The sequence below is a fragment of the Aspergillus udagawae genome (genome assembly GCF_001078395.1).
Source record: "Aspergillus udagawae IFM 46973 DNA, scaffold_1, whole genome shotgun sequence".
Lineage (NCBI taxonomy): Eukaryota > Fungi > Ascomycota > Eurotiomycetes > Eurotiales > Aspergillaceae > Aspergillus > Aspergillus udagawae.
Genome location: NW_025091264.1, coordinates 2,884,742 through 2,912,570, shown reverse-complemented (window position 1 = coordinate 2,912,570; position 27,829 = coordinate 2,884,742). Strand labels below are relative to the sequence as shown.

The window sequence follows — 27,829 nt, the reverse complement described above, 5'->3', positions numbered from 1 at the left end:
AGAGGAAACTTTTCTAACGGCATTTTGTCTAGAACGAAACAGCGAAGCGGGAGGCAGACAGACAGACAGACGGCATACACCAAGCCAGTGTAAATGCAAATGCTGCGTAAAAGCAAAGCAAAGGAAGAAACGAGAAGAAAATGCACATGTCAGTCAGCTACAGTAATCTCGCGTTGACTGGGAGTAATAGCGAAGCAAAGCAAGCGGAATCTTCAAAGATCTGACGGAGGCGTTCCAAAGTTCATGTCTGCCAGAGGGCAGACCGTTTTGAGTCCTCTGGGTATTGAGAATGCAAAAGTAAAGATAAAAAAATAAGGATGCGAAGGGGAAGATTGAGATGGAAACACTTCATATCGGCCTGACTCGCCAGATGGCTCTTCCTCTCTGGTTACATTCCCCCACCTCCATTACGGCTCGGAACACATTGTACACAATAAAGCATTGTCCCGTCGGCGGCCACTATCCTACCCTTGTCGATTGTAGCGACAGAGTATCCGAGAGACCGATCGAGTCGAAATCATAGACGAGAAGTTTAGGATGAAGAATGCTCAAATGGCATGGTTGGCATGGCATGACTAAGAAGAACGGGAGGTAGAAAGGGGACGACATGATCTTTCCAGAAGAAACGAAAATTTTTCATCATTATCATTGCCATAGAATCTATGATGCTTCCTCGCCGGTGGTCGATGGGGCCTTGGAAGGGCGGCGCTCAACGGTAGGTTGAGACTTGGTTAGCAAAGGTGAGGTAGGGTTCGAGGGAGGTGAGGTGGCCATGTTGTCATCCAAGCTAGCGAGAGCGCTGCAGCCGACGTTAGTCAAGACAAAAATGACCAAAAGGGTGTTTGCATTGAATCCTACCTGAACGCATTCATCGACGATGCGGCCTCCTTATCTTCCTTCTTTCCGGCCGTAGGGGTTCCGGAACGGCTGCTGGCTGCGCTATCATCGCTGCCACGAACCAAGTTGCCTCCAGGGCCAAGGTTCTTGCGGCCGCTGCTGCTGCGAGACCCAAGCATGCTTGATGGGCCAAAGGACATTGGCTGGTTGGTGTTGCGTGTCGTCCGCAGACGGCGGAGGTCATCGCTTCCAACCTTGCTGGATGCATAGTCGGGAGGAGGGGCCTGGTTTCCGTAACCAGAGAAGCTACGAGCATCGCCACGGCCCATTTGTGGACGGTTGCCACGGTTGGCTTGCTGCCGGAGACGCTCCATCTCGGCCTCTTGCTGAGCACGAGCGGCCTTGAGAAGCAGAGATTAGCCGAATGTCAAAAGGTAACGTTGGAAGAGAGCGGATCACATACCTCCTCGCGAATCTGCTGGATGGTCTTAGGACCCTTGTCAGAATCCTTTGATTGCCAGCGAGCATTGCGCAGATCAACAATATCCTGTAAATAGGTCAGACTAGTTCCAAAACTAACCCGCCCTGGGGGGCAGATAAACTTACCATCAACATGAACCTCAACCGGCTTGGCAGGCCTGGAATCTCCATCATCATGTTGATGCGAGCAAAGTAAGCATCCATGAAGGTGTGACCTCTCTCCGAGGCATCGAGGCTGGCACCGATGGTGCGCAGGAGACTAGTCAAACTCTCGACCTCTGCCTCCTCAGGAACACCTTCGTAGTCGACCAGCTTCTTCACACACTCGTGCATGATACGCTCGGTCAACATGCCCAGCTTGTACAGCTCACCAATGAACTTGACGAGACCAAGACCACGACGCTTGGCGGCAGCGGCGGCATAGTATTCGTCTGACAGCATGGCGATCTCTTCAGTAACACCCTCCGGCTTGGGAGGCAGGTTGACCTTCCAACCACGCTCAAACTCTTCCTGGCATCGGTTGAGCAGGTACTTGCGGAACAGACTGCCACCAGTGACGACATTGCCGTTCTTGTCACGGATATTCTCGTCCTTGATCTCGGGGCTCATGCTCTCAAGCATACGCTTGCAGAATTTGGCATAGATTGATGCCCAGTGAGCTTCGTCGGTTGCCTTCTCGAAGGTAAGCTGGATGACCTGGCGCAGAGTACGTCCGTCGGACTCATCCTTGGACTGCGAAACAATCTCCAGGATCTGACCGGAGATACGGTCGAAGTTCTCAGGGGTCATCTTGTTCAGAGCGGCCTTGACCTTACGTTGCACAACATCCGGAGGAAGATGACCGCCAGGAGTAGGACCGGCGACGGCAGCGGGCTGAACGATGCTACGAGGCTTCCAACCCGTCGAGGAGACCTGGAGCGCCTTGACATCCTTGCCAGCGGTGAGAGGCATGGACTTTGCCATCTCCTCCTCCTTCCTGCCGGACTGCTTCTCGCGCTTGCTGCCGGTCCGTGTGTTGGAACGGCTGCCGCCACCACGGGGCGTTCCGGGTCCAACACCCATATTGGAGCCGGGACGGCTCATGGAAGGAGCTCCCATGCCGACAGGAGGACGGCCGAACTGGCCAAACGGCATAGCGGGACCGCGAGAATTAGAGGCAGCGAAGCGTTGCTCAGAGGTGGTCCTGGCCGCAGGCTGTCCGAAGGCGCCCATAACGAAAGGCTGAGCCACACCGCCGCGAGAAGGATTGCGTGCTCCCATGGGCGTACGGGCCGACTGAGGACGCGACGAGTCGCTTTCGCCCACGGTCTCACGGACACGGGCATCCCAGTCAATGGACGGCTTCTCCTTGAAGACACTCTGGAACTGAAGCAAGAATTCCTTGTTGTAGTGGAACTTGCGATCCGCAGGAGCGCTGGCATTGAGAGCCGGGTTGGGAGAGACGATAGAGGACGGATAATTGATCTTGCTCAAGTCGTCGACGAAGCGAGCCGATTGAAGGGACTTCATGGCAGCGCTGGGCTGGGGAGGCTCAACTGCCTTGGTGGTCTCCAACTTCAGAGCAGCAGGCTTCTCTCGCTTCTGGGCACTGGCAGGCTTGCCAGGAGGTCCCATGGAAATGTCGGAGACGGGAGTGGCGGTGCCGCTGTCAGCAGGCGTGCTGGCCTCTGTAGCAGGTAATCCACCCTTCTTGAGGGCAGCAAAGAGCTCCTTGTTGGATGTCTCTGCGGCAGCCTCACGCTTCCGCTGACGCTCCTCCTCGAGAGCTTCTGCCTCGGCCTCGGCTTGTTTCATGTTCGCTTCGTAGGCCTCGCGCTCTTCCTTCTCCTTACGCTCCCTCTCCTCCTTTTCGGCCTGCTTCTTGGCGTAATAGGCAGCTTCCGCGGCAGCTTCCTTAGCCTCGATCTCGGCCAGCTCGCGCTCGATGGCTTCGTAGTCGATCTCATCATCGGCAGGGGCGGGTTCCTCCTTCTTCGGCTCTTCAGTAGCAGGCTTGGCCTCCTCTGCCTTGTCCTTTAGGCTAAGCTCCTCAAGCTTCTGGCGTGCCGCCTCTTCATCGGCGGCCTTCTTCTTGGCGGCCTCCTCTTCCTCCTCCTGTTTCTTCTTCTTAGCAGCTGCCTCTTCCTCTTCCTCCTTCTTCTTGCGAGCCGCTTCCTCTTCTTCCTCTTGTTTCTTCTTCTGAGCGGCTGCTTCCTCTTGTTTCTTCTTCTGAGCGGCTGCTTCCTCTTCTTCCTTGCGACGTTGCTCTGCTTCGTCCTGTTCAATCTTCTGACGCACCGCCTCTCTCAACTCCTTCTTCTTCTCCTCGTCCGTCTTGGCCTTGGAATCGGTACGGTTGTGATCAGCGCCACTGCCGGTGCGAGGCGGGGGTGTAGCGGTCGGGGTTGAGATCTTCACAGGGGATGGAGTCGCACGCGCGGGGGAGGCCGGTGCCTTCTCGAAGGTCTTGACAACACCACTACCGGGGTCCTTGATGACAATGGGGCTCCGCTTGGTGGGAGGAATGACGAACTGGGGCTTAGGCGGCGCAGGGCTGTTGGAGGATCTGCTGGCCGTGTGAGCGTGGCTGGCCGCCGGGGCACCTGCAGGAGGCTGGCCCTGGCCCAGGCTGGAACCTGGACGGTCGTTCGACACCTGAGACGGCGTGCGCGACAGGGGAGCGGTCTGGGGAGGAGGCTGAACCGGGTACTGGTTCTGCATGTAGGGCGCCTGCGGGTTATACGGCATGCCGGGCCGTGGCTGTGGCGAAGGGGGAGTCATGTACTGCATCTGCTGCATTCCATAGGCGGGATTGTAATAAGCGTAGTTGGGGTCATAGGGATAAGCCTGAGGGTTTTTCATCAGCGTCAGATAATGTTCAAACTGACCGCTTTCCGGCGCGAGATTTGGAGGGGGGAGATGGAGAGGGGGAGGGGAAGTATGTGCAAGAGGGAGGCTCGAGGAGGAAGACGAAGAGAAACGACGGGATCCTTGTCTCCTCTTCGGAAATGGACCACGACGGGGGGGTTTATAAACAGAAGGGTGGTGTCTCACTGTTTGCGGGGCCATATGTTGTCCGTAGGCGGCGTAGGGCTGAGGAGGCATCTGGGGATGGGCCATCGGGACCTGGTTCATTTGAGGCGTAGCAGGGTGCGCGGTCGCCAGAGCCGGGCTGCGCTGGTGTGGCGAGTTGGGAAAGGGCGCCAGAGGCCGTCCCTGGTTAGGAGCGTGGAACTGAGGGCCCATGTTGGGGCCACCTCGGGGCTGGTTGGGGGACCGGAAGCTGGGCCCAGGTGAGTAGGGCATCTGTCCTTGGTAACCGGACTGTGAGTATCCGCGACCGCGTCCACCCTGGTGAGGGTAACCGCCGCGTCCAGGACCGCTTCCCATGTGGTTGCTCATATCACTGTGCGTGGACTGGGAGGATTCGCGGCGGAGATGGGTCGACTGAGAACCAGGGCCAAGGGGAGCTTGGGGACCGGAGCGCATCTGCGAGGAGAAGAAAGTAAGCACGAACTCTTGCATCATATTTTGCAGATACGCCGCAGGGATGTGTCCTCCTCTTTTCCGATCTGCGTCAAAAAGAAATGCCATGACTTACGTTCGCATCGCCCGCATCTCCAAAACTTCCAAAGTTGGGCACATTTCCCTGTGACTGGTAGGACGATGGTGGCGGCCGACCACCGCTCGAGGCAGGCTGCGGGATAGGCGAAGGGGAGGTCTGAGGAGACGTAACACGGGGGTTCATCGACGGGGATACACCCAAGCCCGACTGAGGCTGGGTCGCCAGAACGGCCGGATTTCCCATGTTGGGAGAGCTCTGCGAGTTGGCGAAACCGAACTGAAGGCTATTGGGACGACTGGCAGGGCCACCGTTGGGGATGAAGCCAGAGGTACCGGCCGAAGTGATGGTCACCGAGGGCTTTCTCGAATGGTCGCCTTGCGAGGCGGCGGCCGGGGCGCCATTGACGATGGTGACGCCGGGGGACTGGGAAGGTTGTTGCATGGGTTTGCCGCTCACAGGAGATACTGAGGTCGACTTCCCATGTTGCGAAGGGCCACCCACGGTGACGGGAGCGGCGGTCGAGTCCGTCGCGGACTTTTTGGTGGCGCTGGCGTAGGACCTGGCGGCCGTCGAGGTAGGAGCAGGCAAGGGTGAGGTCTTCCCACTGAGCGACGGGGAAGGCGAGTGTGACGAAGCGGCCTGAGTCGAGGTGCTCTGTCCTTGAGGTTGAAGGCCTGACTTTTGAGGGATCGAGGTCATTAGACAGGTTAATGGGAGAAAGGAAGTTTTTCCTAAATGCGCTTTTTTTTGTGTGCGTGTGGGTATTCGTGTGATGTCAAGTTGTGAGAAGCAGAATCGGAACGCGCTCCAGATTCCGCATTAAAAGAAGCAAGAATACTTCTAGGGGACTAATACTACTAGCGAAATAGTAGTATTATTATTTTTATTCGTTCTCGAACTCCCACACTGAACGGAGAGGTCGTCCGGTGGAAGGGAAAGGGAGATGGGGGGAGGTAAGAGTAGGTAGGTGAGAAAGGTGAGTAGTACACTGCCACCGGGAAAAAAAATTAGGCAGGACAAAGAAAAACGAAAAAGAAAAAGACGTCGTTGGACTACGACGAGTTGGGATATGGGGTAAGGAGGAAGGAGGAAAGAAAGGGAGAAAACGCAACCGCGATAAAATCGGTATCTACCTTTCCAAGTGGTTAATAATAATATTCATCTACGCGCACAAGAAAGAGAGGGGGCTACTCTTCCTGTTTGGGTGCTCTACTACGCCTGTCTGTGTCGCTGTCTGCTGTCTATTTTTTCTCCCTTCCCCTTCCCTCAGTGCGGCGAGCACAAAAAAATTTGAAAGGCAAGTTCAACCAAAAAAAAAAAAAAAAAAAAAAAAAAAAAAAATTTAATTAAGGGAAAAAGGTGAAGCGCCTAGGCGGAAACACAAACGAGCCTGACAATTTTCAACAAAGCAATCACCACCTTCAACTACAACATTTATTCTTTTTTATTCTACTCGATTACTTAGTATTCTCCTTCTCTAAAATGATCAAAAACCTCACATCCAGAATGAATGTTTGCTGAAACAAGAAGGTAAAGGGAAAAAGAGCTGGTTATCCATGGTGGATTAAACCGACGGAACCCTCCCTAGGTTAAGTTCCTACTTTACCCTTTCGGGACGGGGTGAGGATGTCAGTGCCATTGCTGACTGGTCGCGTCTTCGGGTTACGGCGGCGAAAACAACTACCTTAGGTATGGGCAACGAATAAGCAATCAGCAATCGAATAATACCCAGGTGAAGGTAAGTGATAGACTGCTAACATGAGTATGACCAGACGGTATCTACGCAGTATCTATCCACATAACTGGATTCTGTCCGACTCTTCATGAGGCGCAGAGGCATAGACACAACACATCAGCAAGTGACTCACTGCAGGACAATGATGCCTAAATGGATTGGACTATGACAGGCAGAATTTCCATAGTGTTCTTCCAGTCATAAAACAAGGCAAGTCAAGATGAGATCATTAGCGTCTTGAAGATTGATACCTGAGGCATCTTTGCCACCACTACTATCCACAAGTATCCATACAGAACTGTCTACGGAGTACGAAGTACAAGTACTTGTGATGAAATAAATGAGAAAGTGGGTATTGACAAAACTCGGGAATTATACCTCTGTGCCCAACTAGCTACAGCTTCCGCTTGAGGATACCCATGCAATGAGCGGCATGTTCAGGTAGATGTTTCAATAGTGCCATATCGCATGATGGCCACACCCGTACCTTCCTTGCATTTTGCATGTCGATTGGCATGGCGAATCATCTTTGTCCTCCCATGAGTATTCTAGAAAAGTTCCTACTGAACTTGCTCTCTTGGTACTCTTCAATTTCAATCCAGTTACAGACAGGACAGGACATGATCATAGTATCTGAGCACACAAACACCTCCAGTCCTTTATTTATTTATTTGGTTGGTCCGGAAACCACCTCCCCGTAGATCCACCCAAGCCGTCTATCCTCGTAGGAAAGATACCTGATAGTGATAGATATTAGAAGGTAGATATCTGCCAACCACATGTCAAATCCATGAACATGATCTTTGCGCAAGTCACTATACCGCCTTAACCTGCCAAAGACCCATTCCCCTTCCCCAAAGCCATCCGCACTCCAGTAGCCACACCCACTACCCCACGAAGAGCAGTGCTCAAAACACCCAGTCCATAGCCACCCATCGCCGCGCTTTCTAAGTGTGCAAAGAGACCCCCTGCCACCGGATTGCCAAAGGAGGCTTGATACCACGCCGCGAGGGAATCTAGCAATGAGTTAACCATCGGCATCCGAACGAATGAGGGTGAGGAAGGTACATACGAGCAATAGGACCCAAAGATCCAAATCCTGTGAGGTACAGAAGAGGGGAGATAACCGCCTCAGGGAATGCGAAGATACCGATTGAAACGGCACGGAGTGGATTCTGTGCGATGTTGGTTGCGATCTCCCTAGGAAGATCATGAAGCTCAAGAGCAGTTGGGAGCGGGATGTTTTGCTTCGTGAGCTCAACGAGCGTTCCTGGGGTATTGAAAATAGTGTCGATGCTAGGAGTGAGATGTGCTGCGACCTGGTGCAGCCTTTCAAGCACTTGAGAGTACATCATTCGTGTCTTTAGATGCCAGATGAGATGCAGAAGAGGAAGCGTTCGAAGAATCCAAGTCTCCTGTGAGTCAAGGTTGATCTAACGAGCAGGTCGATCCATGGTACAAGACTGGTTGTTGTTGCTGAAGATGGGTACTTATAAGTTGTTTGCGGCGCTGTTACTTCAGCGCTTAGCACGGCTATCAACCAATGCAAGATACTGCGGCAAGGCATATTCACCATAAAGCCCATTCAACTGAACTGATCGCAATTCATTGTCTTTTATGCCTACGAGTCTAGATACCCTGGCCAGTCTATCTATAGACTATACTCCCATAGCACGAAGCCACCACTCAGTGACACATGGTCTAATTATGGGATCCCCTTGACCGCGGAACGTCGTCAGCTGCGCGTGGAATGGCCTCCACGCTGGAGGAAGCAGCTGGCTCTCCACTGCCAAACCATCCCGACGCCCATTTGCCACTGGACGATCTTTCCGGTCTCGCCGGAGACCGATCACGAATGTCTTCTGGATTGATATGGTCAAACGAGTTGTCGCTGCGATTCTTTCTCAGAGAGGAGCCATATGCAAGGTCGTCGTCCACATCGCCGCTATCGAGGTTACTCTCTTCCTTGGCCAATGCGGCGCGCAACACCTCAATCAAGTCGCGCTGCTTGGAAATGAAACTAGCCTTTTCCGCGCGGGACATTCCAGCGAGTTCTCGCGGCAAGAGGTTCCCGCTGGCAGACAACTCTTCAGCCCGCGCTTCATGGCTTTTACCCGCGGAAGTCATCGCTGCCACAGCAGAGCTGATCGTAGAGTACCAATCATTGGCAGGGCCTTGTTGCGCTCCGCCAGCAACGGTAGGGATGTTGAATCGAGAGAGGAGCGATTGCGCATATCCAGCCGGGCCGGTTGGCGGAGGTGGAGGGGCAGGGTGTTGACCTGGCAATCTCAGAATCTTCTCGCGGATGTAATCGATGGCCTGATAGAAATATTGAAGCCCAAGGGCTTTGGCCTGTTCATGGAAGCGGCCAATAAACACTTCAATCTCTCGTTCGTGGTGTTCCAGGAAGGGGTCAACATAGGTCTGGTACAGGATCTTTGCGCCCTGCGTCTGAGGAAGTACTAGATAGGAAAAGAAAAACAGCCGAAACCAGCTGTAGAAGGGGACCCTATAGCAGATCAGCCTTGCCTTCGTTGTTCCGTTTCATCCGGAGGTGTCTTTCTTACCAGCCCAGGATGAAAATTGTCCATGATTCAGCGAGCAAAATACCCGAGAGGACCACCCAGTACATCAACCATGGTGCCAGCTGTGACGGATCGGAGGAGCGCAAAGCTTTGTAAGAGGCAAATACAGGGAAGAGGATCGTAATCACCGAGCTGAAATATGATAATGATCGAAAAACGTTAGCTTGGACTTAATGGTCATATGTATTGAGGGACGACCACTGAGGTGTCTGGTGCCCGCATTTTCCCCGAGACTACCAGAGTCAGAGTACTTACGACATCAAGTCCGCGATGATCCCAAACATTTTGGATAGACTGGTGTTCGGAAAATCCTTGATAGGTTGACAGGATACAGGGATACTTTATCGCGAAAACTTTCAAGGTGTAGTATTGAAGAAGAATATCTTATCGTCTAACGTGAGCAGCTACTTCAGAGCTCGCGGTGCGGGGTGGGGAAGCAAGAGCTCTTCACGCGACCACGGGTCCGTCAAAGAGACAACGGCCAGCCGCAGGGATGATGATCGGGGAATGAGTCCGTCTGACAGGAATGTCCCGGGGCAATCGAAGTTCGGGGATGGCAAAAGAAAGAATATAGAGGTAGGGAAGAAGAATACAAAATTGAACGAGCTACGTAAGTTGTTGCCTTGAGCTTTTGGAGCTGGAGACATAGTTTAGGTAACTAAGGCTATGAGGCTGTAAGCCCTACGGGTCCTCTTTTGGGTGGGCTGTAGCTCCGCAGCCTTACCGAATTGACATAATATTTAACACCACGACCATCAGTGTCTATCTGTGATACTCGAGGTGGATACCACTCAAGAGTTATGTATACCAGTATGCATGTCAGTAGTGCGCATCCTATACAGCAACGAGGCCAAGAGTTCTTTATTACTGTTTTCAGTGACGATGTCCATGTGGCTGACGTCATTCATCAAGGTCTCAATTCCTACTGATGAGCATAATTGACTACAAGATATCCAAAGTGAGCGGATTACACTTTGAGCAAAAAGTTAATGCTGGTTATACAGACAATGAAATCTGAGAGTAATGTCAGCGAGCATCGTATTTCCGGAAATGAAAAGATATAGGCACATAGATAATCAGGCCTCCGCACAATTTAACTGGAATATTTAAGGATCAGAGAGAACTCGGAGCAATGGGGCCATGTTGGTAGTCCAGCAACGCGAGCTGAACCACTCGGCCACCATGTACTGTTTCATCCAATTTTGTATGGGGAGGTACCTTTGGGATTGCTCGGAAAATCATAACCACTCGGCCATCTCAGCCATCTCAGCCGTTTGAACAGTGGTTAGGCCTACAATGGCATGTCCGCGTAGTATGTGCCGTGTCATCCTATGCCAATATTTGGAAAATTCGTTCATTTCATACTTATCCCTATTGTGTCTAATCTACTCTATGCTTGCAAAAGATATTCCTCCTCATCGTCACGCTCTTCTCCTTGGCTCAGCGTTGGTGGGTTGCTCAAATTCGAGGAACGCCTCTTGAGCCAAGTCCCCAACCAGTCCGATCGCTCATTCTGGCCATCTTGATGCGATTCACATGGCAGCAGAATCGCATGATCCAACGCGTGTGGGAGCCCCCGATGTCTTCCACGCAACTGCATCGCGACAATGACCAATTTTGACACCCAATTAAACTGCGCACACAAACTTGTTTCCGTCTCAGGATATCCCAGAGAAAGCCCGACAGTCCCGTACGCCGATACAATCTCGAAGAGAACAGAGAAGAGCGAGAAGGCCGGGTCGTCGGCGGCTTTCCGGAGACGGCCTCCTTCCGCGATTGCAACGAGGAAGAGTCCGAGCATGACGTACCAGAGATCGAATCCAAGCTGCCGCTGGATGTGTACGGCTAGCCCGATATGTTGTCCGTTCCTAGACTCTGCTTCTGAGTCGGAGTCTTGCTCGTAGACTCCGAGACTCCTCTCTTCGTATACATTTGTTTCCCGCATGGCGATGGCGGTTGGGAAGGCAGAAACGTACATCATCACGAGGAAAGATACTTGAATGGCAGGATGAATGTCCGCAAGTGGTGTGACCGAGAAGCCGGCTGTTCGTGTGGAAGCGACCTGAAACAAGCCGTTGATGAGCCGGGTAAAGGTAGACGGAGATCGGCTGTCCGTTTGGTACTCAGATCTCTGCATGAAGGCGATCTAGATTAGGCTCTCTTGCTCTACGGATTGAACCAATTGCACTTACATCGGAGAGAGTGCAGAAAACGGTGAAGTCAAACCCATTGAGCAAGATCAGTACCCCTAAGAGTCTCCACGATTCTCCACTAGGAAAAAGGAGTGTGAAGCATCGGCGCGGGTGATCCAGGAGGAATTGAAGCTCCTCATTCAGGGCACTACCATAGGGTGCCAGCTTTGAGAGCAGCCAGATGATCAAGCGAAGCATGCATGGGAACCCAGTATTCCCAATGAGGATCAGAAAGGACATCAAGATCAAAGGGAAAGCGGCATTCTTAAAGGACGCCATTGAATCCGACGTCAGCGTGTATCCCAGGTCGTTAAAAGCTGAACCAGCAGTGAAGATCCCCCACCAAAAAGGATTGACCCCGTCCACCGTGACGGATTGGCCAAACTCTGGGGTCAGCCAAATCCACAAGGTAAGAAGCAGAATCCCTAGGATGTGGAAAAGTATAAAATAGCACATCAGAATCATAAGCAGCGTCTTCAGTGCTCTGTACTCAATCCCACCGAGCTGGTCCTTCTGCCTTTCGTCCCAGTCTGAATAACTCGCAATGGATGGCTGCCACATAAGCGAAGGTAAGTAGGATACGCTGGGGCCTGCATCATTACGAGGCCTTGCCAACAAATATGGACGTTCTGATACGACTTGATATGGCCCGGTACTAGTGAATGATTGGGGATGGTGTCTTGCTTCATGTTCCACCTCGTGGAAAGTAACGTGGAGGCCAGTGGATACCGGAGCAATCTGTTTCATGACATGGTATCTGGTCGAAAATTGCTTTTGGCCATTTTCACCATCTCGTCCAAGCAAAGGTTGCGTGAGGCTCTCATACTCTTGGAGGACGTCAGACACCACATGGTAGGAATCCTCTTGTCCCAATTCTGTCTCTTCTGCTTTCTTCTTCCGCATCAAAGACAAGAGTTTCGCTTCGTTGACCGCCCGTCGAAGCCGCTTCCGAAACCAATACAGACGGGTGCAGACAAGAAGCGAGTTGACAAAAATGACATTGGTGACCATGGCAAAAATCCACAGGATTAACTGCTGAAGCACATGAAGCCGATTCAGGTCGATGGGGTTTAATCCGGTTTGCGTGGCAGCACCAGATGCTAGAAGGAGAGCATCAATATAACTGACCCCTCCAATAGCATAGATGATGGAAGATGCCAGTATGGTCCAGAAAGCAATATATATATAGTGGTGGTGAAGCCGGAATGGAGATAGATCTTTGTCTTCATGGCGAGTGTTGGGCGTTCGCATTGCGATGCCGCAATCTCCAAACGGTATTCCGGCAACAAAACTTCCAATCACCTCTCCTTGGGATTGAGAAAGCGATAGAAGAGCAAGACATGGTGGAGGGTTATAGAGCCTTTGGAAAACATCACCCTCGTGGGGAATGGCTCGTAGAGGCTAACAAATACCTCATAATGCACATGTTTGAGGTTATTATATGACCATTGAGAGCAGCTGTCCAAGAAGAGACCCAGAATTAACATTGGTCATAGCTTCAAAATGTGCAGTACTCTTATACAAAATGAGGAAGATCGATCTTATAAAAAGTATCGATAGTCGAGACCTGAGGTCATTCCCAGCAATCCAAATGGACGAAATTAATCCCGCAAGAGCAATTAGTACAACACAGCCACTCCCAAGGTTAGGGACTCGATCGCAGCTGGCGAAGATTTGGATATCATAGATAGATAGTGGTTTTTCAACCAGTGCAGGAGGAGTTTGACCACAGAACAGTAAGGTCCATCAAAAGACTTCCGCCTACGGATTGACCTGGCAGGGGTGACTGGAGGAGCCGACACCTGAGGCTACAAAAAACACACCTTGTCCGACTTTTAACGCGGGCAACACTGATTGAGAATGAGGCATTTATTTCTCTCTCCTCTCTCCTCTCTGATCTTGTAGCGTACTTGCGCTCCCTTTGCCTTATTAAAAATCCATCATACGTTTAACCTGTAAGAATCCTTCTCGTGTTCTTTGACCTCTTCCCCTCCGATTCTTCCCGAGATTGCATCCAACTCTTTCGATTAAGCCTTAGCCTCCTCGCGGACAAGAGCCCCAAGACTATCAGCCCCCCGAAGCTCTCATGCCAAGAACGCCTCTGTCTCTCTTTCGGCTTTTCCACCATGGAATAGCAGCGGAATCTCGCCGGCGCTTGTTGAAAGAGTTTCCGAAAAAACCAACGGCCTAGCCATTCAATTCTTAAGTGATCAAAAGGTTCCTTGGGAAACTGAAAGCAAGGGAAGAGGGGCAATCCCCGTTATCATTCTCGTCGGCAGCTAACAGGATCTCACTGAATTGTGATGGCGGCCAGTAATGGGTAGATAAACTGAGAACGATGATGCCGTACGAAACAAGCTATCAACTTGTTTTCTCCTTGGCTGACTCGGAAATCGTGAACTGGCTTTCTTATCTGAGGGGTTTAACATTTAAACTTCTTGCCCCAAGTAGCTCCGTACGTCTGTACAGATTCAAGGACTCGACCAGTTGAGGAGAATTCGCCCGATGGCAGCGATTTTCGGCCATATTACCATAGATATCTATGGTCCGAGCATTTGAGTGCGCGATTTCTAGACCTTCCGTGGACTACTTGCTGCAAACTTTGCTCCCTTTTCTCCGAACCGGCAGTCTCGATCGATCCTTCTTTGTGGCCACCCCACGCTCACACGGGAACATTGAGGTAGCTAGCGTGTCTGGGCGCGAGACATGAAAGCATGCTGTTGTCACCCGCCAGAAGTAAGATACGACATCTAGCCAGTCTTGGGTAGTGTGGCTGCTACTGATGCCAACCCATTGGCGGCCACGTCTTGTTTAGATGCTTGGCATAATCTTGGCTCGATACGGATTGGAAATTCCTCACGGAGATCGCCCGCGAGAACCTGGGGTAGGTGGAGTAGGGTATCGGTATCACCGTATCGCTACTGGTATCAGTTTCCATGGCCTGACCCTGCGGGGTTTCGCATGGCTCCCCATGGGGTAGCGAAAACGACCGGGGGTCAACGGGGCGAGATACATATAAAAGCCATGTCCGAGACGCAAGCGAGGGGTCTGTTGGCAGTATCTTTCAACCTCATCCTGTTCCAAGGGAAATACTGAGCAACACCGCCCATAGTTCCTCGCTTTACTCGTGAATATGAGTACCTCCCATAATGAGCCAGCGGAGCCAATTCCGGATGGCATCCTCGCCACCGCGAAGCAGTCCTTTGGCGATCTATTCCGATGGAAACAGCGTGTCGTCGTGACCAACGAGTCTGGCGAGACTCACGCTGAGTGGCAGTCACCTGAACCTATCCAGAACCCTATCAGCTTGCTTATGCAACTTGGTGCGCGGGACTGGCTTTTTTTCCTGGTTGGCTTTGCAGCCTGGACGGCCGATGCGTTTGATTTCCATGCCTTATCTATCCAAACTGTCAAGCTGTCAAAGTACTATCACCGCTCAAAGACCGATATCACCACTGCTATCACCCTGACTCTGCTCCTGCGAAGCGTCGGTGCCGCTTTCTTCGGTCTGGCTGGCGATAAGTTCGGTCGTAAATGGCCCATGGTAACCAACATGATTGTGCTCGGTCTCCTACAGATAGCCACCATCTATAGCCGTACGTTCCAGCAGTTCCTCGCTGTTCGGTCGTTATTCGGACTTTTTATGGGGGGCGTTTATGGTAATGCCATAGCGATGGCATTGGAACATTGCCCGTAAGTGACGATTTCGGTGTTTCTCTCCCTTCGCTGATAACAACAACCATAGTGTCAATGCTCGTGGACTCATGTCCGGAATCCTGCAGCAAGGTTATTCGTTTGGATACGTACTCGCCGCCTGCGCAAATCTCGGTGTCGGCGGTTCAATAGAGAGTTGGAAGACTGTTTTCTGGATTGCGGGTCCGTTGCTTGGATTCTCCCTCAAAATATATCCGAGCTGGAAGCTGACAAACTTACAGCTGGTCTCTCAATCGGTGTTGGACTCATCCGCATATGCTTCCCTGAATCCAAACAATTCCTCGAAGCCAAGCGGGCCGGCAAGAAAGCCGCTGATCCGGGCGCATTTTGGCGTGAGACGAAGCAAATGCTCGGGCAGGAGTGGAAGATGTGCCTCTACTGCATCCTCTTGATGACTTGGGTATGTCCTCAGGGTGTTCATTAGAGAAAAGGTGCTGACCTTCATAGTTCAACTATTACTCCCACACCTCGCAAGACTCGTATACTACGTTCATGTTGACCCAGAAAGAGATGCGCAACGATGGGGCCTCTCGCGCATCTATTCTGATGAAGACTGGTGCTTGCGTAGGTGGCACAATAGTCGGGTACTTGTCACAATTTGTCGGACGGCGTCGAGCTATCATTATTTCTGCCCTGTTGTCTGCCATCCTTATTCCCGCCTGGATTCTCCCACAAGGCGAACGGTCTCTGAGCGCATCCGGCTTCTTCATGCAGTTCTTCGTTCAAGGTGCCTGGGGTGTCATCCCTATCCACTTGAATGAACTTTCTCCACCCGCGTTCCGGTCTTCCTTCCCAGGTTCGTACCACCTTCCCGATCATGGGAAAATCCTCACTGACGTGCGAAGGTATCACATACCAGCTAGGAAATATGATCTCTTCGCCTTCCGCCCAGATTGTCAACGCCATTGCCGAGAAAACCTTAATAACCGCTCCATCTGGTGATCGGGTACCCGCGTACGGTCCTGTCATGGGAGTTGCCACGGCCATCATTGCGATGGGTATCGTGGTAACTACGGCATTTGGACCGGAGAAGCGTGGTCGTCGGTTCGAGACTGCCGTTGCGGGTCTACAGTCAAGCCGGTCGCAAAAGGAAATCGACCTGGAAGAGGGTCTGGACAAAGATGACAAGGCAGCCGAGAGGAGAGTTGAGGAAGTAGGGAAACTTTGAACCGCTCAGACTCTTTGGCCAGTATCAGCTCATAAATAGGATGATGATTTTGATGTATATGATGAGACGATCTGCCTGGCTATTTGGTGTGCTTAGGATGCTTGCACTTGAAAGAGTGCAACCTGTTTATACGGTTGTTATTAGGTGTATTCATGTCCAGTATTGTGCCCGAACTAGCCATTAGCTCAATGCACTGTAGTTCCCTAGTTGCCTATCACTTGAGGACAAAGTATATAATCCAGTCTCTGAACCAGTTTGCCTTAAGGCAGGGTCGATAAGTTCTTGGAAATCGCAAGTGCTAACTTCTAGATGCACGTTGGTATTATTTCTAGGGAACTACATATTCTCTTCCCACAAACGCTTTTTTCGGGGTTTTGTCGCAAAGTTGCTATCAAACTGATATATCTAAAAACGAGAGTTTTACCATTCAAGTGAGGCAAGATGGCCGAGTTGGTCTAAGGCGTGAGGTTAAGGTCCACCTTAATAACAATCTCTTAGAGTTTCCTCATCATCGTATGATGGCGTGGGTTCGAATCCCACTCTTGTCACTTCTCTTTTATTTTATTTTATTTTATTTTTTGGGCTTGTACCACCCACCAACACCATCTTTTTAATATAGCATTTGATCCGCCGACATTTCTTCTTTACAGACACAATTCTAAAATCCACTGCATCCCGTATGACCACCTGATGAAACTAGCCACTTAGCCGTCAATGGGCAAAACCAAACCAGATCATATCCCGCTCCCCATGAATTGGCACCGAGTGGCCCACACCAGTGGCATAAATACCCTGCAACTTGTCACCCCAAGTGGTGGTTTCATAGTTGGCCTGGGGTGTATTTCCTGCAACACTGCGCGGAGCGCCGTAATTATACCCGAAGACACCCGCCCACTGCTTGCAGGTCTCTTTGTAGTTTGGCGCGCGCAGTGTCGTATCGGCACTACCGTGATAGATTTGCATCTTAGGCCGTGGGCCGTTATATCCCGGGTACATGGCCTTTGCAACGCCGGCCCAGACCTCAGGCGTGGCAATGGATTGGCCCTGCGAACAGGTGCTATTCCATGCATGGACCTGGTTGGTGGCGGACATGAAGCAGCCCGCGGCTACACCAGAGTAGACGATACCTGCAGCGAATAGCTCTGGATATGTGGCTGCCATGACATTCTGCTGTTGTTAGTATCACAATCAGTCTGTCCCTGGGCTGTGGGTGAACACACCGTCATCATTGCGCCTGAGCTGCTACCTGTCACAAACACCTTGCTGCTGTCTGCCTTGTACTGCTTTATAGTCCAGGTGACCATGTTGGCGATGGAGTTGCTGTTTCCACCGCCATTGTGAGTCAGAGTCGCTTTCGAGCTCACGTCCCAGCATTTGCCTTCATAAGGACTCTCGGGATAGATGACTATGAAGCCGTATTGTTCTGCCAGTTTGGCATAGGGCGAGCCGGTGTAGTATGCCTGTGCTGTTCCTGTGCCTGTATCCCACTGTTAGTTCTAGGCCATAATAGGGCGCCTGCAGATCTCACAATAGTGAATGGCAACAACAATTCCCGGCTTCGCTGCCAATTTTTTGGGAACATAAATGTACATGGAGACTTTGGTGGGATTGGAGCCAAAATCGGGGACATGCTCAAGAGATCCTGCTTTGGGGAGGACGGCTGACGACTGAGCTCCTAAGGCTGTGGCGCCGGCTGTAAGAGCATAGAGCAGAATGGCGAAGAGGAAGGAGAAAGGCGCCATTTTGGATTATGTATTCGTCGCACAGAAGACTCTCTTGGCTTGTGGGAAACCTGGGGAACAACGGGTCTTCGACGCCTTTTATTCCCCATGGTCTGCTAGACAGCCTAAACTCACCATGCTTAGGGAGATCAGCTCCACAGATCAGGCTAATTCGCCTGTATTAAAAAGCCCGAATAACGGCCCGAAGGTCCCTGAGAAATCGCGTCTCATAAATCCTCCACCATTGTCCAGAAGTATCAGGAAGGAAGTCTGCCCCTGTATCAGACCTGCTGGTGAAACAGGGTCCACATGGGGTTTCGATCCTTCGGAGAGTGATGATCGGTGATCCTTCCGAGTGAGGACTGGCAGCGGATGCATGACTTAGAAACCAATTGACGGACTGTTCGAGACCATCATATCTCCTGGGAGATAGTCTGATCCTGGAACGATGGTCTCTTGCGCTGTACGCCGTAGATAGATTGGATATGGGATCCGTCACTATCCAGACACAAGAGAAGATCACCATTTAAACGGGGAACCACAGTGAAATTGCCCAGGAAGCAGCCAAGATTGCCTTGGCTGGTACCAGGTACAAACTCTTGGCTTGTGGCTGGATAAATTGTTCTGATTTGGTGGAAGTAAGTCTGGTCCTCTTGTTTCACGTCTATGTTGTTGCGGAGTATTTCCTGTATGGGTGCGGGATTATTGGCGGGGTACTCCGTACGCAATTCAGACTGATTTAACAGGCTCGGGATGGCATCTATGGAGATAGATACTGTATTGTTCTTCCAAGGGAGTTGAGAGCTGACAATGCTCTCTTTCTCGGTTAGACATTTGGACGTGATAAAGCATAGATGAGAAAGCTGTAAAATGTCCCTAAAATGCAATCTGTAAATCAACTAATCGCCAGTTGAGGATTTAGCTGAGTGATATCTGGGCTGGCTTCATCGATTTAGTTTTGCGAATATTCAGTTGAATCAAAACGAGATGATTCTAGACCTGATATACTCCGTACACTCGCCCTTCACACCAGAGAAGAGGACTTACTTCATCGACGACCACAAGCCGTAGCGGGCATGGACGCACAACTTATCGAAGTAAGACTGACCTCGCTTCAAGATAAAAAGCCCAAATGGTCGAGATAACAGCATCAACGCCTCTTGGTTTGGGCCTAACATGCACAGCGCCAAGTTCGCGTCTTCCATTGGCCACACACAGTCTAGTTCACCTCACTCTCGACCACCCAGAAGCCTTCATCAAGCATTCACCAAGAAAGCCAAAATCTATTTTCGCCTTCCTCAACAGCAGACGATTGATCAAGAGCTCGTCAATAGTGCCTGAAACCGCGTGAAATGGCTTGCATGCATACTCCACCCGCCTGCCATCACGCTATATCCACGCGGATCATCAAATCCAACAACGCATCTAAGCGCTGAGGACAAAAGACATCAATATGTTGCTCTGCTAGGGACCACTATTTCACTCATGACCGAGCCAAGGTAAGTGAGACCACATCGCACCTCTCCCAGTTTCTGTCAAGACTCAAAAATTCTTCCCAAAACAAACAACCAACATGGACGGAAAGACAGCGATCATCATCAAGGCAGTTGTGATTGCCCTCGGATTCCTCATCCTCATCCTCACCATCACCGCACTTTTCATCCTCAAATGTCGCATGGACCGCAAGAAAGATGAACGGGAGAATCTTAACTACTCCTTCGCGCCTTATGACCAATGGCAGACTCCTTACCAGCCTGATAACCAACAATGGCAGGCTGCCCAACACTCTCGCAATCAATGGCCTATGAATCAATACCCGATGGCGCCAGCGCAGATAGAGAAACCGGTACCGGTGGCATATCCAATACAGTATCAGAGCCAGCTTGACTGGAAGAGTCAAGCTTAATGTGGAAGAAATACAGAAGAGCTGTGACCCGAACTAGGTGAGACGTCATTGGCAGCTGCACGATGGGAGAATCAAGATCTAATTTATAGATTATGATAAGGACTGTACGGAACGTTTTTCTGCGGGTCAGAGAATCACTCGGGGCACGATAGACTCAGATAGCTATCGAATAGACACGCGGTCCCTTCAGTCTGCCAAGAGAACAAAGCTTGATATTATTGCTATAAGATTGATGGACTAGACGCGGCAATCTTTATCAAAGTATACAAGATATAATATCTCATGAAAACCAGACACGGCCATGAAATAGCAACTAGCACCACTTCCCATCAAAGTGATCGTTCTAGATATGGCATTCCGGACGCCGGCAGAACATACCATGTTTCAAGGCTTTTTCTTGGTCTTATCTTAGTTGCAGTGGCCATGGCTGTGGTGATTGTGATTGTGATGTCTGTGGTTCAGTCAACGCCGAAGAATACAAACAGCCGGATGTGAAATACATTTAACAGTAGACTGGAGACATGGTGCTCAGCTTCGATATAAGAAGTTTGTTGCAGGAAGACTAGTCTTGAAAATAGACGGATTATAGCCCAGATACTCAAAAGAATAGAGGTTAAAGATCCGCCACAATCATATTCTGCTGATTAGTAGGTGTTGGGTCTTAGAAGATCCCCTGAGATGACGTTCGTAGGTACATGAAGGAACCCAAAGTTGCAGTTCAATAAAAGTGAACTCCAGAGAGCCGCAATGACATCCTAGTTGTTATAGAGTAGTCCGTTTGAGATGTCCCTATGCCTAGTTGCCGAACCAACCGATATGCTCAGCACAAATCTGCTCCCAACGCTTAATGAATGCCGCATGACAAAGACATATATAGGTGCGGTTGTGACCCAGATAGCATTTAGGGCAATCAAGGTTCATTTCCCACTGGGACTTCAGGCTATTCCAGAAATCCCTGCTGATCTTCATCGACAATTTCTCCTCCCAGTACTGTCTCTTCTCCGGATAGATGCGGAGGCAGGCATTGCAGTAACGCAAACCTTTCTTCGCACGTCCATCCATTTCCCTTGGCCAAGCAAGTCTCAAGAGGAATAGGATTAGCTTTATAGGTGCCAGGTCTGGGAGCTTTTTAAACAAAAAGTCGCCAGGAAAGGCAGTGAAAGAGAGGATGCCGAGGAGATATTTGCAGCTTGTTGAGAGGGCAATCGTGTCGTGTAAATTTGTGTAGGATAAGATCTGAACCAGGATTTCAGTAGGGAGGCTGACGAGGGGCGAGCACTGTGGTTTTTTGCTTCGAAAAAACTGGTTATTCCCCTGTCAATATCGTCCTGACGCTTGAAGTCAATGTAGTTTACTCACATGAGCTCCCAGAGGCTTCAAAGAGCTGATAGGTGGTAGACTTGAGCTGCTCATTTGAGATGTTGATGCTGGTCATTAAAAAGATATCCTGTAGATCAGTCAACTGTAAAGTCGGAAAAAAACTCCAAGGCTGAGTTGTAAGTTGGAGATTTATATACGTTGTTTTTCAGATGGGGAAATCATTCACTTGCGACGGACTTGGCTTGATATGTTCCTCCCGACGATACCTTCCACTTATACATAACAGAAGATGGAAAAGTTGCTAGTTCTACCTTCAGAATCTGTTAACGACTATTTTCAAACCATGAAAATGATCCCATCAGCGTATGCTCGCCCCTGTATTGAGTGAAGTGGTCCAGGAAGCTGGTTCTCCTCCTGCCATGTTGGGGTCTTGTCACAGGTTCGGTAAGCATTCGGGCGCAGAGTCGACGATGCCTCCTCAGACGAAGCTGACTGTTTCACAACCAAAGGATAGAGGATCAAACATCTCGCTTCAACCTCTTACTCTATTGATATCCGAACCGAAATCGTTCTTGGTCTATTTCTCACGCCTGTGTGTCGCCCTCTCGTTCTGTAAGAGAAACGGTTCTGGCATGCTTGATTGAACGAAGGCGAGGGCCTGAGTCCTACGGACTGGTTGCCTCACTCCCTTATACTATCTTCTAGCAGGCACCTGCGAAGAGATATCTCTGCTTACATCTGCCGCCAGTTTATATTTCTGCATGCTGCTCTTGGTGCACCGCGCGCAAAGAGGACTAAGCGTTCCAGGTCTGAAGAAATAACCGCTAGGACAAGCTTTTCTGGAAAACTACATATGAAGCCAAGATTCGTCGTACCGTCGTTTAATAAAGTCTAATATCTCAAGGCTAATCATTTCCTGCTCGCAGATCGACGAGCACTCTCCAACCACCGCTTGGATTACAACGAAGAGGCCAATTTCCCATAGACCCATCGGGCTTGATGGTTTAATTTAACCATGTCAAGAACGAAGATGAACGAGCGAGAATTCGCCGGATTGCAGAGGCAGAAGATCAGCACGTCGGAGAACGTGGCCACACAACTAAGTCTTTATGGCTTTCAGGCGGCTTCAGCCACAGGTTCAATTTAAAAACCCCGATGTATAATCTGGGTTCACCAGCACACGTGAAGGGTAGATTGGCTATTAACCAGCCAGCTTTGGTAAGATTGGCACTTATGTGGGGAGACGGAACCGTGCAGACCAGTGAGGTCTCAATCTCGGGGATACTTCAATATCCAAGCTTAAGGTTCCAACAAACTCAATTAAAATTATTCGATTAAGTTACTTGCGAGGATTACTGTTATAAGATCGCAGAGGTCCCGACCTGTGGCGGGCTTCAGCTGAAGTCATACTACTCGAACTCACCTTGTCGATTGTCATCCCTTGGATTCGCAGAGGGATCGATACAAACACTGCGATGGTCTGGGTCAAAGCATTGCTTTTGGGACTATGTGCCTCCACCACGTTTGCGCAGTCACTTGATGGGATCTATGATCTTGTTCGTCGTCGAATGCCGAAGCATGTCGACAGTTTTCGATTTTCTTTGGTGGACTTCAACTCAACCAATAACGATCAGTTCGTAGTATCAACGGCTGCCAATGGGACAATCTTGATGCAGGGAAATTCGTTAAGCGCCCTGTCATACGGGTATGACGTTCTAAAAATTACCGTATATGCTGCTGAGCAACGCAATTGATAACAAAGACAGTCTGCACCGCTACCTCGCCGATGTCGCGCTTGTAGACATCTACTGGTTTGTCGGCAGTCAGCTACATCTAGCACCGACAGAACTTCCTCGTCTATCTGGACCATTGACTGGCTCCAGCACAGTTCAAAGACGCTATCATTTTAATACTGGTATGTCGTGGCCTTAATGAAACTGTCACAGTATGATTGACTTCCTAGTGACCTTCTCGTACACAACGGCTTTCTGGTCATGGGAAGACTGGGAGCTTCAGCTGGATTGGATGGCTCTACGGGGCATTAACCTGCCCCTTTCTTGGGTGGGCCAGGAAAAGATCTTGGTTGAGGTCTTCCATGAGATCGGCCTGACGGACGCTGAGATCTCGTCTTTTCTGAGCGGGCCAGCATTCCAAGCCTGGAACCGATTCGGTAATATCCAAGGTTCCTGGGGCGGTGATTTGCCATATTCCTGGATTGAGTCTCAATTCGAGCTACAGAAGAAGATTGTCCGCCGTATGGTCGAACTGGGTATGACCCCGGTACTGCCTGCATTCACAGGGTTTGCGCCTCGAGCGATCAGCCGTGTCCTTCCAAATGCAACAGTGGTGAATGGTTCACGATGGGGAGGGTTTGATGAGCGATATACCAACAACACTTTCCTGGAACCATTTGACCCCAGCTTCACCCGCCTGCAGCGCAGCTTCATCCAGAAACAGCAGCAAGCGTATGGAAATATCACGCACATTTATACTCTGGACCAGTACAACGAGAACGATCCCTACTCGGGAGACCTTGACTACTTGCGTAACGTCACCCACAACACCTGGTTGAGCCTCAAGAGCGCGGATCCGAATGCTGTTTGGCTGATGCAGGGTTGGCTATTCTACTCCAACTCGGACTTCTGGACCGATGAGCGTGTGAAGGCGTACTTGTCCGGCGTTGAAGAGGATCAAGATATGCTGGTGCTGGACCTCTTTTCTGAGTCGCAGCCCCAGTGGCAGCGCACGCAGTCGTACCATGGCAAGCCGTGGATTTGGTGCCAGTTGCATGACTATGGCGGCAACATGGGCTTGTATGGACAGGTGATGAATGTCACAGTAAATGCAACACAAGCTCTGGCTGCTTCGGGCTCGCTCGTTGGATTTGGTCTAACCATGGAAGGCCAAGAGGGCAACGATATCATGTACGACTTGCTCCTAGATCAAGCCTGGTCTCGACAGCCGATTGATACAGCCCGTTACTTCCATGACTGGGTCAAGACTCGATATTCTCCCGGAGGGAGAGGTGCAGCCGTCCTTGAAGAGTTGTATCGGGCATGGGATATTCTGAGAACAACAGCCTACAACAACACCAACCTGACATCAACGGCGGTGTCTAAATCCATCTTTGAACTGCAGCCCAGCATATCAGGGTTGCTTAACCGTACCGGTCATCATCCTACCACGATCAACTACGATCCCTCCGCACTTGTCCAGGCTTGGCAACTGATGGACTCTGCTGCATCAAAGGACCGTTCTTTATGGTCCCAGCCCGCTTTTCTCTATGACATGGTCGACATTACCCGTCAAGTAATGGCGAACGCATTTATCCCTATGTATACCAATCTGGTGTCTGCATATCAAGGTGGCGCCTCCGTCTCCAAGGAGGGAAGCGATCTCATTCAGCTGCTGGGCGATCTAGATTCTGTGCTTTCCACCAACGACAATTTCCGCCTATCAACATGGATTCAGTCAGCCCGGACATGGGCGAGAAACGACACAGAGGCTGACTTCTACGAGTACAATGCCAGGAATCAGATCACCCTCTGGGGCCCCAAGGGTGAGATCAACGACTATGCCTCGAAGCAATGGGGTGGCTTGGTCTCGTCATACTACATCCCTCGCTGGCAGAGGTTCCTGCATTACTTGGAAAACACTCAGGCCAGCAAGTATAATGCAACAGCAATAAAGACACAATTGCTCGCTTTCGAGCTCAAATGGCAGGAAGAGACGGGTAATTCGACGCGAGCTGAGTCTCGTGATCTACGATCCGTGCTGGCGAACGTGAGCCGAAAGTGGCCATCAGTGTTTGGAGATCAGGATAGTCCTTGACAACGCAAATAGAGACTTTTGACGAACTATAGAAGTAATGAAAATATGCAGCACGCCTTACAGATGCGCTCGCGGCTCAGAATCCCTACTCAGAGGCTCCTTGAACCCTGTAAAGCCCTTCGCCGTGATGTCCGCAATTATAGCTCTGAATCGTCCCACTCCGCCAAAATAGAATAACGTGGAGACTACCTTTCCGGGAATATTATTGCCGAAGAGCCATTGAGGTACCTGCTTCAGGAGCGTGCTGTTGGCGATCTCGTCACAGTGCTTCCCCCATTTGCGTTGCGCCTCTTCAGTTGCTTCAATCAAACAGGGGCGATTCTCCTGCTGACTGACCTTCTCAGCCTGCTTGATTAGATCCACTATAAAGTTCACATTCTCCTCTGATATGGGAGGGATGTTCGCAAATGGCGTCTGTGGGCCGTTGATCATCAAGAGATTCGGATAACCTGGGACGGAAATTCCCAGATAACTCCTTGGGCCTGCAGTCTTCCAACGGTCCCGAAGGTTATCTCCCGATTTTCGGCCTTGAATGTCCAACCGAACATACGCTCCGTCCATTCCTTCGTACCCTGTTGCGAATATAATGACGTCCAATTCATGCAGCTTGCCATCCGCCGTGCGGATCCCCTCTGCTTCGATATTCACAATGGGATGGGTCCGGATATCCACCGCAAATACGTTCTCTCGGTTAAACTGCTCGTAGAAGCCGTTCGCACACGGCGGGCGACGCGCATACGGCTCGTCCGGCATCAGCACCTTCCGTTTGTACGGATCCTTCACGATCGCCTTGATTTTCCCCCGGATGAACTTGCAAGCCTCCTCGTTGGCAACAGGGTCTGTGAGCAGGTCTGTAAAGCCACCAAACAGGAACTGCAGCCCACTTCCGGCTTCCCACAGGCGCTCGAAGGCGGCTTCGCGGTCTGCGGGGGACAACGCCATGGCCTCCCGCGAGAGCTCAGGGAACCCGATGGCGAGCCCCGAGGAGCGAGCCTCAGCCCAGATATTGGGGAAGTTTCTGAATATCTCCTCGCGCTCTTGCGCGGTGAGCGCACGGTCACCACTGGGAACGCAGTATTGCGGACGACGGATGAAGACGTGCAGGGACTGAACGGTGTCCGCAACGGCGGGCACGAGTTGCACACCCGAGGAACCCATGCCGACAAGACCAACTCGCTTACCCTTGAGATCTAGCTCCGTATCCCAAGCAGAGGTGTGCCGTATCTCGCCGTGGAAGGTCTGCAAACCCGGAAGATCAGGGTAATTGGCCTTCGTCAGCAGCCCCAGTGCCGTGAGGAGGTATCGAACATGGAAAACATCGCCGGTCTTGCAGGACACTCGCCATGTGCTTGTTCCTTCGTCCCAAATGGCGCTAGTCATATCCGTATTGAACTGCATATGTCTGCGTAGGTCGTACTTGTCTACCACGTGGCGCAGGTATGCCAGCACCTCGGGCTGCGAGACATACCGGCGGGAGAGTGGATACTCGTAGTCAAACGAGTAGCGGTACAGGTGCGACCAAGTATCACTCAAGGCACCGGGGTAGCGACTCCAGTACCAGGTGCCGCCGACATCGCTGGCGGCATCGATCGCTTTGACTTTGAGGTTTAGTTTAAGGAGGGATAGGAGAGCGTAGATGCCTGCAAACCCGGTGCCGACTACCAGGGCATCGAGGTGGTGTTCCGACATTGTGCTCGTATGAATCCTTTCTGAGATGTGATGATGGACGAACGGCACTGTTGAGGACAAGGACAAATATATTTGTTTGCCCATCTTCCACCTGCTGTGACATTCGTACAACAGGGATGCCATGGATGTATGCAGCACCCCCTCATTTGAGCAGGGTATGCAATGCATGTCAGCCTCAATTCATTGGCGTCTACAATCGATGATGCTGTTAAGAACGTGCGCTTTACATTTTCATCCGCCATTTTACTACAGAATCACTGTACTCACGAATGTCAGTCCGTGGTGGTTATAGTCGGACAATTGCCAGAAGAACATGATAATTCTCATCTGAATACTTGGTGAAAGCCAGTAGCTGAATGCCAGTTCATCAAGAAAAGGCTGAGCTTTTTTGCTTTTTTTCGAGATTGAATGAGCCATGCTTATGCGCGTGATCCCTCGGGATGCTCGTATTAAACAGTGTCCGCTCTCTGGTGCTTCTGATACAGGTCGCCATCGTCCTGGAAGCTATTGGGAATGCCGCTTTAAAGGACGAAGGAAAGTAACGGACAATGTTGGCGGTTTGTTGAGCCAGTAGTCTCGAGTGTGGGGTTAAGGGACGATACGGAGGTTTCTGTGAAGGTTCGCAGAATGAACCAGGTGAGACGAGAGAAGGGTCTGGCGTTGGTGTTTCGCGTAGAAAAGGGAAAAAAGCCTCAGCTACAAGATACCAACAAAGAGAGGAGGCACAGACTACCTGCAAATAGGTAGACTTTAAGCAAGATATTCTAGAACATAAAAGTATAAAGGAAAAGAAAAGAAAAATATTTCCGAGAGGCAAAACGGAACATCAGCGGCAGGTGCACTCCTGCCAACTGGGAATCCGCCCAGGCTCCTCCTCGCAGTGGGAGGACTGTGAATCGAACCGGGGATGTCTGGGTAGGCAGGTACCATACTCTCGACTCAACGGAGTTGCAGTGGCAGAGTTCTGCGCAATAGTACGACCGCTGCACTACCGCCCCGGTTTGTTTGGTTGAGAGCAAGACGTAATAGTGGTTCATCTGTTTCTAGTGGAAGGCCTGAAAGGGCTTATAATAGACGGGTTGGTACCTGAGGAATGGGGCAGAAGTA

The 27,829-nt window shown here is 50.8% G+C and overlaps 9 protein-coding genes and 1 non-coding gene across 10 annotated transcripts; 4 read left to right on the top strand and 6 right to left on the bottom strand.

The window, feature by feature from the left end:
- Positions 1–660: 660 nt before the first annotated feature.
- Positions 661–5,560, bottom strand: Aud_000932 (putative eukaryotic translation initiation factor subunit eIF-4F; the record flags this gene model as incomplete). The annotated part of the gene is made up of 5 exons (XM_043286435.1): positions 661–799; positions 859–1,238; positions 1,301–1,384; positions 1,444–4,785; positions 4,898–5,560. 5 exons carry the CDS (start codon positions 5,558–5,560, stop codon positions 661–663), a joined length of 4,608 nt encoding a protein of 1,535 aa, XP_043142370.1.
- A 1,861-nt stretch (positions 5,561–7,421) lies between these two features.
- On the bottom strand, positions 7,422–7,948 carry Aud_000931 (uncharacterized protein; the record flags this gene model as incomplete). Its single annotated transcript, XM_043286434.1, has 2 exons — positions 7,422–7,612; positions 7,669–7,948. 2 exons carry the CDS (start codon positions 7,946–7,948, stop codon positions 7,422–7,424), a joined length of 471 nt encoding a protein of 156 aa, XP_043142369.1.
- A 349-nt stretch (positions 7,949–8,297) lies between these two features.
- Positions 8,298–9,465, bottom strand: Aud_000930 (HVA22/TB2/DP1 family protein; the record flags this gene model as incomplete). Its single annotated transcript, XM_043286433.1, has 3 exons — positions 8,298–9,105; positions 9,164–9,313; positions 9,437–9,465. The coding sequence occupies 3 exons, from the start codon at positions 9,463–9,465 to the stop codon at positions 8,298–8,300; spliced, it is 987 nt and encodes a 328-aa protein (XP_043142368.1).
- Positions 9,466–10,571: 1,106 nt separating this feature from the next.
- On the bottom strand, positions 10,572–12,624 carry Aud_000929 (potassium transporter; the record flags this gene model as incomplete). The annotated part of the gene is made up of 2 exons (XM_043286432.1): positions 10,572–11,312; positions 11,374–12,624. The coding sequence occupies 2 exons, from the start codon at positions 12,622–12,624 to the stop codon at positions 10,572–10,574; spliced, it is 1,992 nt and encodes a 663-aa protein (XP_043142367.1).
- Positions 12,625–14,506: 1,882 nt separating this feature from the next.
- Positions 14,507–16,255, top strand: Aud_000928 (carboxylic acid transport protein; the record flags this gene model as incomplete). The annotated part of the gene is made up of 5 exons (XM_043286431.1): positions 14,507–15,066; positions 15,119–15,249; positions 15,309–15,487; positions 15,535–15,883; positions 15,933–16,255. The coding sequence occupies 5 exons, from the start codon at positions 14,507–14,509 to the stop codon at positions 16,253–16,255; spliced, it is 1,542 nt and encodes a 513-aa protein (XP_043142366.1).
- A 435-nt stretch (positions 16,256–16,690) lies between these two features.
- Positions 16,691–16,803, top strand: Aud_000927. The gene has a single exon. It is a non-coding gene; the product is annotated as a tRNA-Leu (tRNA).
- A 163-nt stretch (positions 16,804–16,966) lies between these two features.
- Positions 16,967–17,997, bottom strand: Aud_000926 (acetyl xylan esterase; the record flags this gene model as incomplete). Its single annotated transcript, XM_043286430.1, has 3 exons — positions 16,967–17,422; positions 17,476–17,732; positions 17,784–17,997. 3 exons carry the CDS (start codon positions 17,995–17,997, stop codon positions 16,967–16,969), a joined length of 927 nt encoding a protein of 308 aa, XP_043142365.1.
- A 1,552-nt stretch (positions 17,998–19,549) lies between these two features.
- On the top strand, positions 19,550–19,882 carry Aud_000925 (uncharacterized protein; the record flags this gene model as incomplete). Its single annotated transcript, XM_043286429.1, has 1 exon — positions 19,550–19,882. The coding sequence occupies one exon, from the start codon at positions 19,550–19,552 to the stop codon at positions 19,880–19,882; it is 333 nt and encodes a 110-aa protein (XP_043142364.1).
- Positions 19,883–22,677: 2,795 nt separating this feature from the next.
- Positions 22,678–25,033, top strand: Aud_000924 (alpha-N-acetylglucosaminidase; the record flags this gene model as incomplete). The annotated part of the gene is made up of 3 exons (XM_043286428.1): positions 22,678–22,907; positions 22,969–23,117; positions 23,166–25,033. 3 exons carry the CDS (start codon positions 22,678–22,680, stop codon positions 25,031–25,033), a joined length of 2,247 nt encoding a protein of 748 aa, XP_043142363.1.
- Positions 25,034–25,090: 57 nt separating this feature from the next.
- On the bottom strand, positions 25,091–26,722 carry Aud_000923 (flavin-containing monooxygenase; the record flags this gene model as incomplete). The annotated part of the gene is made up of 1 exon (XM_043286427.1): positions 25,091–26,722. One exon carries the CDS (start codon positions 26,720–26,722, stop codon positions 25,091–25,093), a length of 1,632 nt encoding a protein of 543 aa, XP_043142362.1.
- Positions 26,723–27,829: the final 1,107 nt, after the last annotated feature.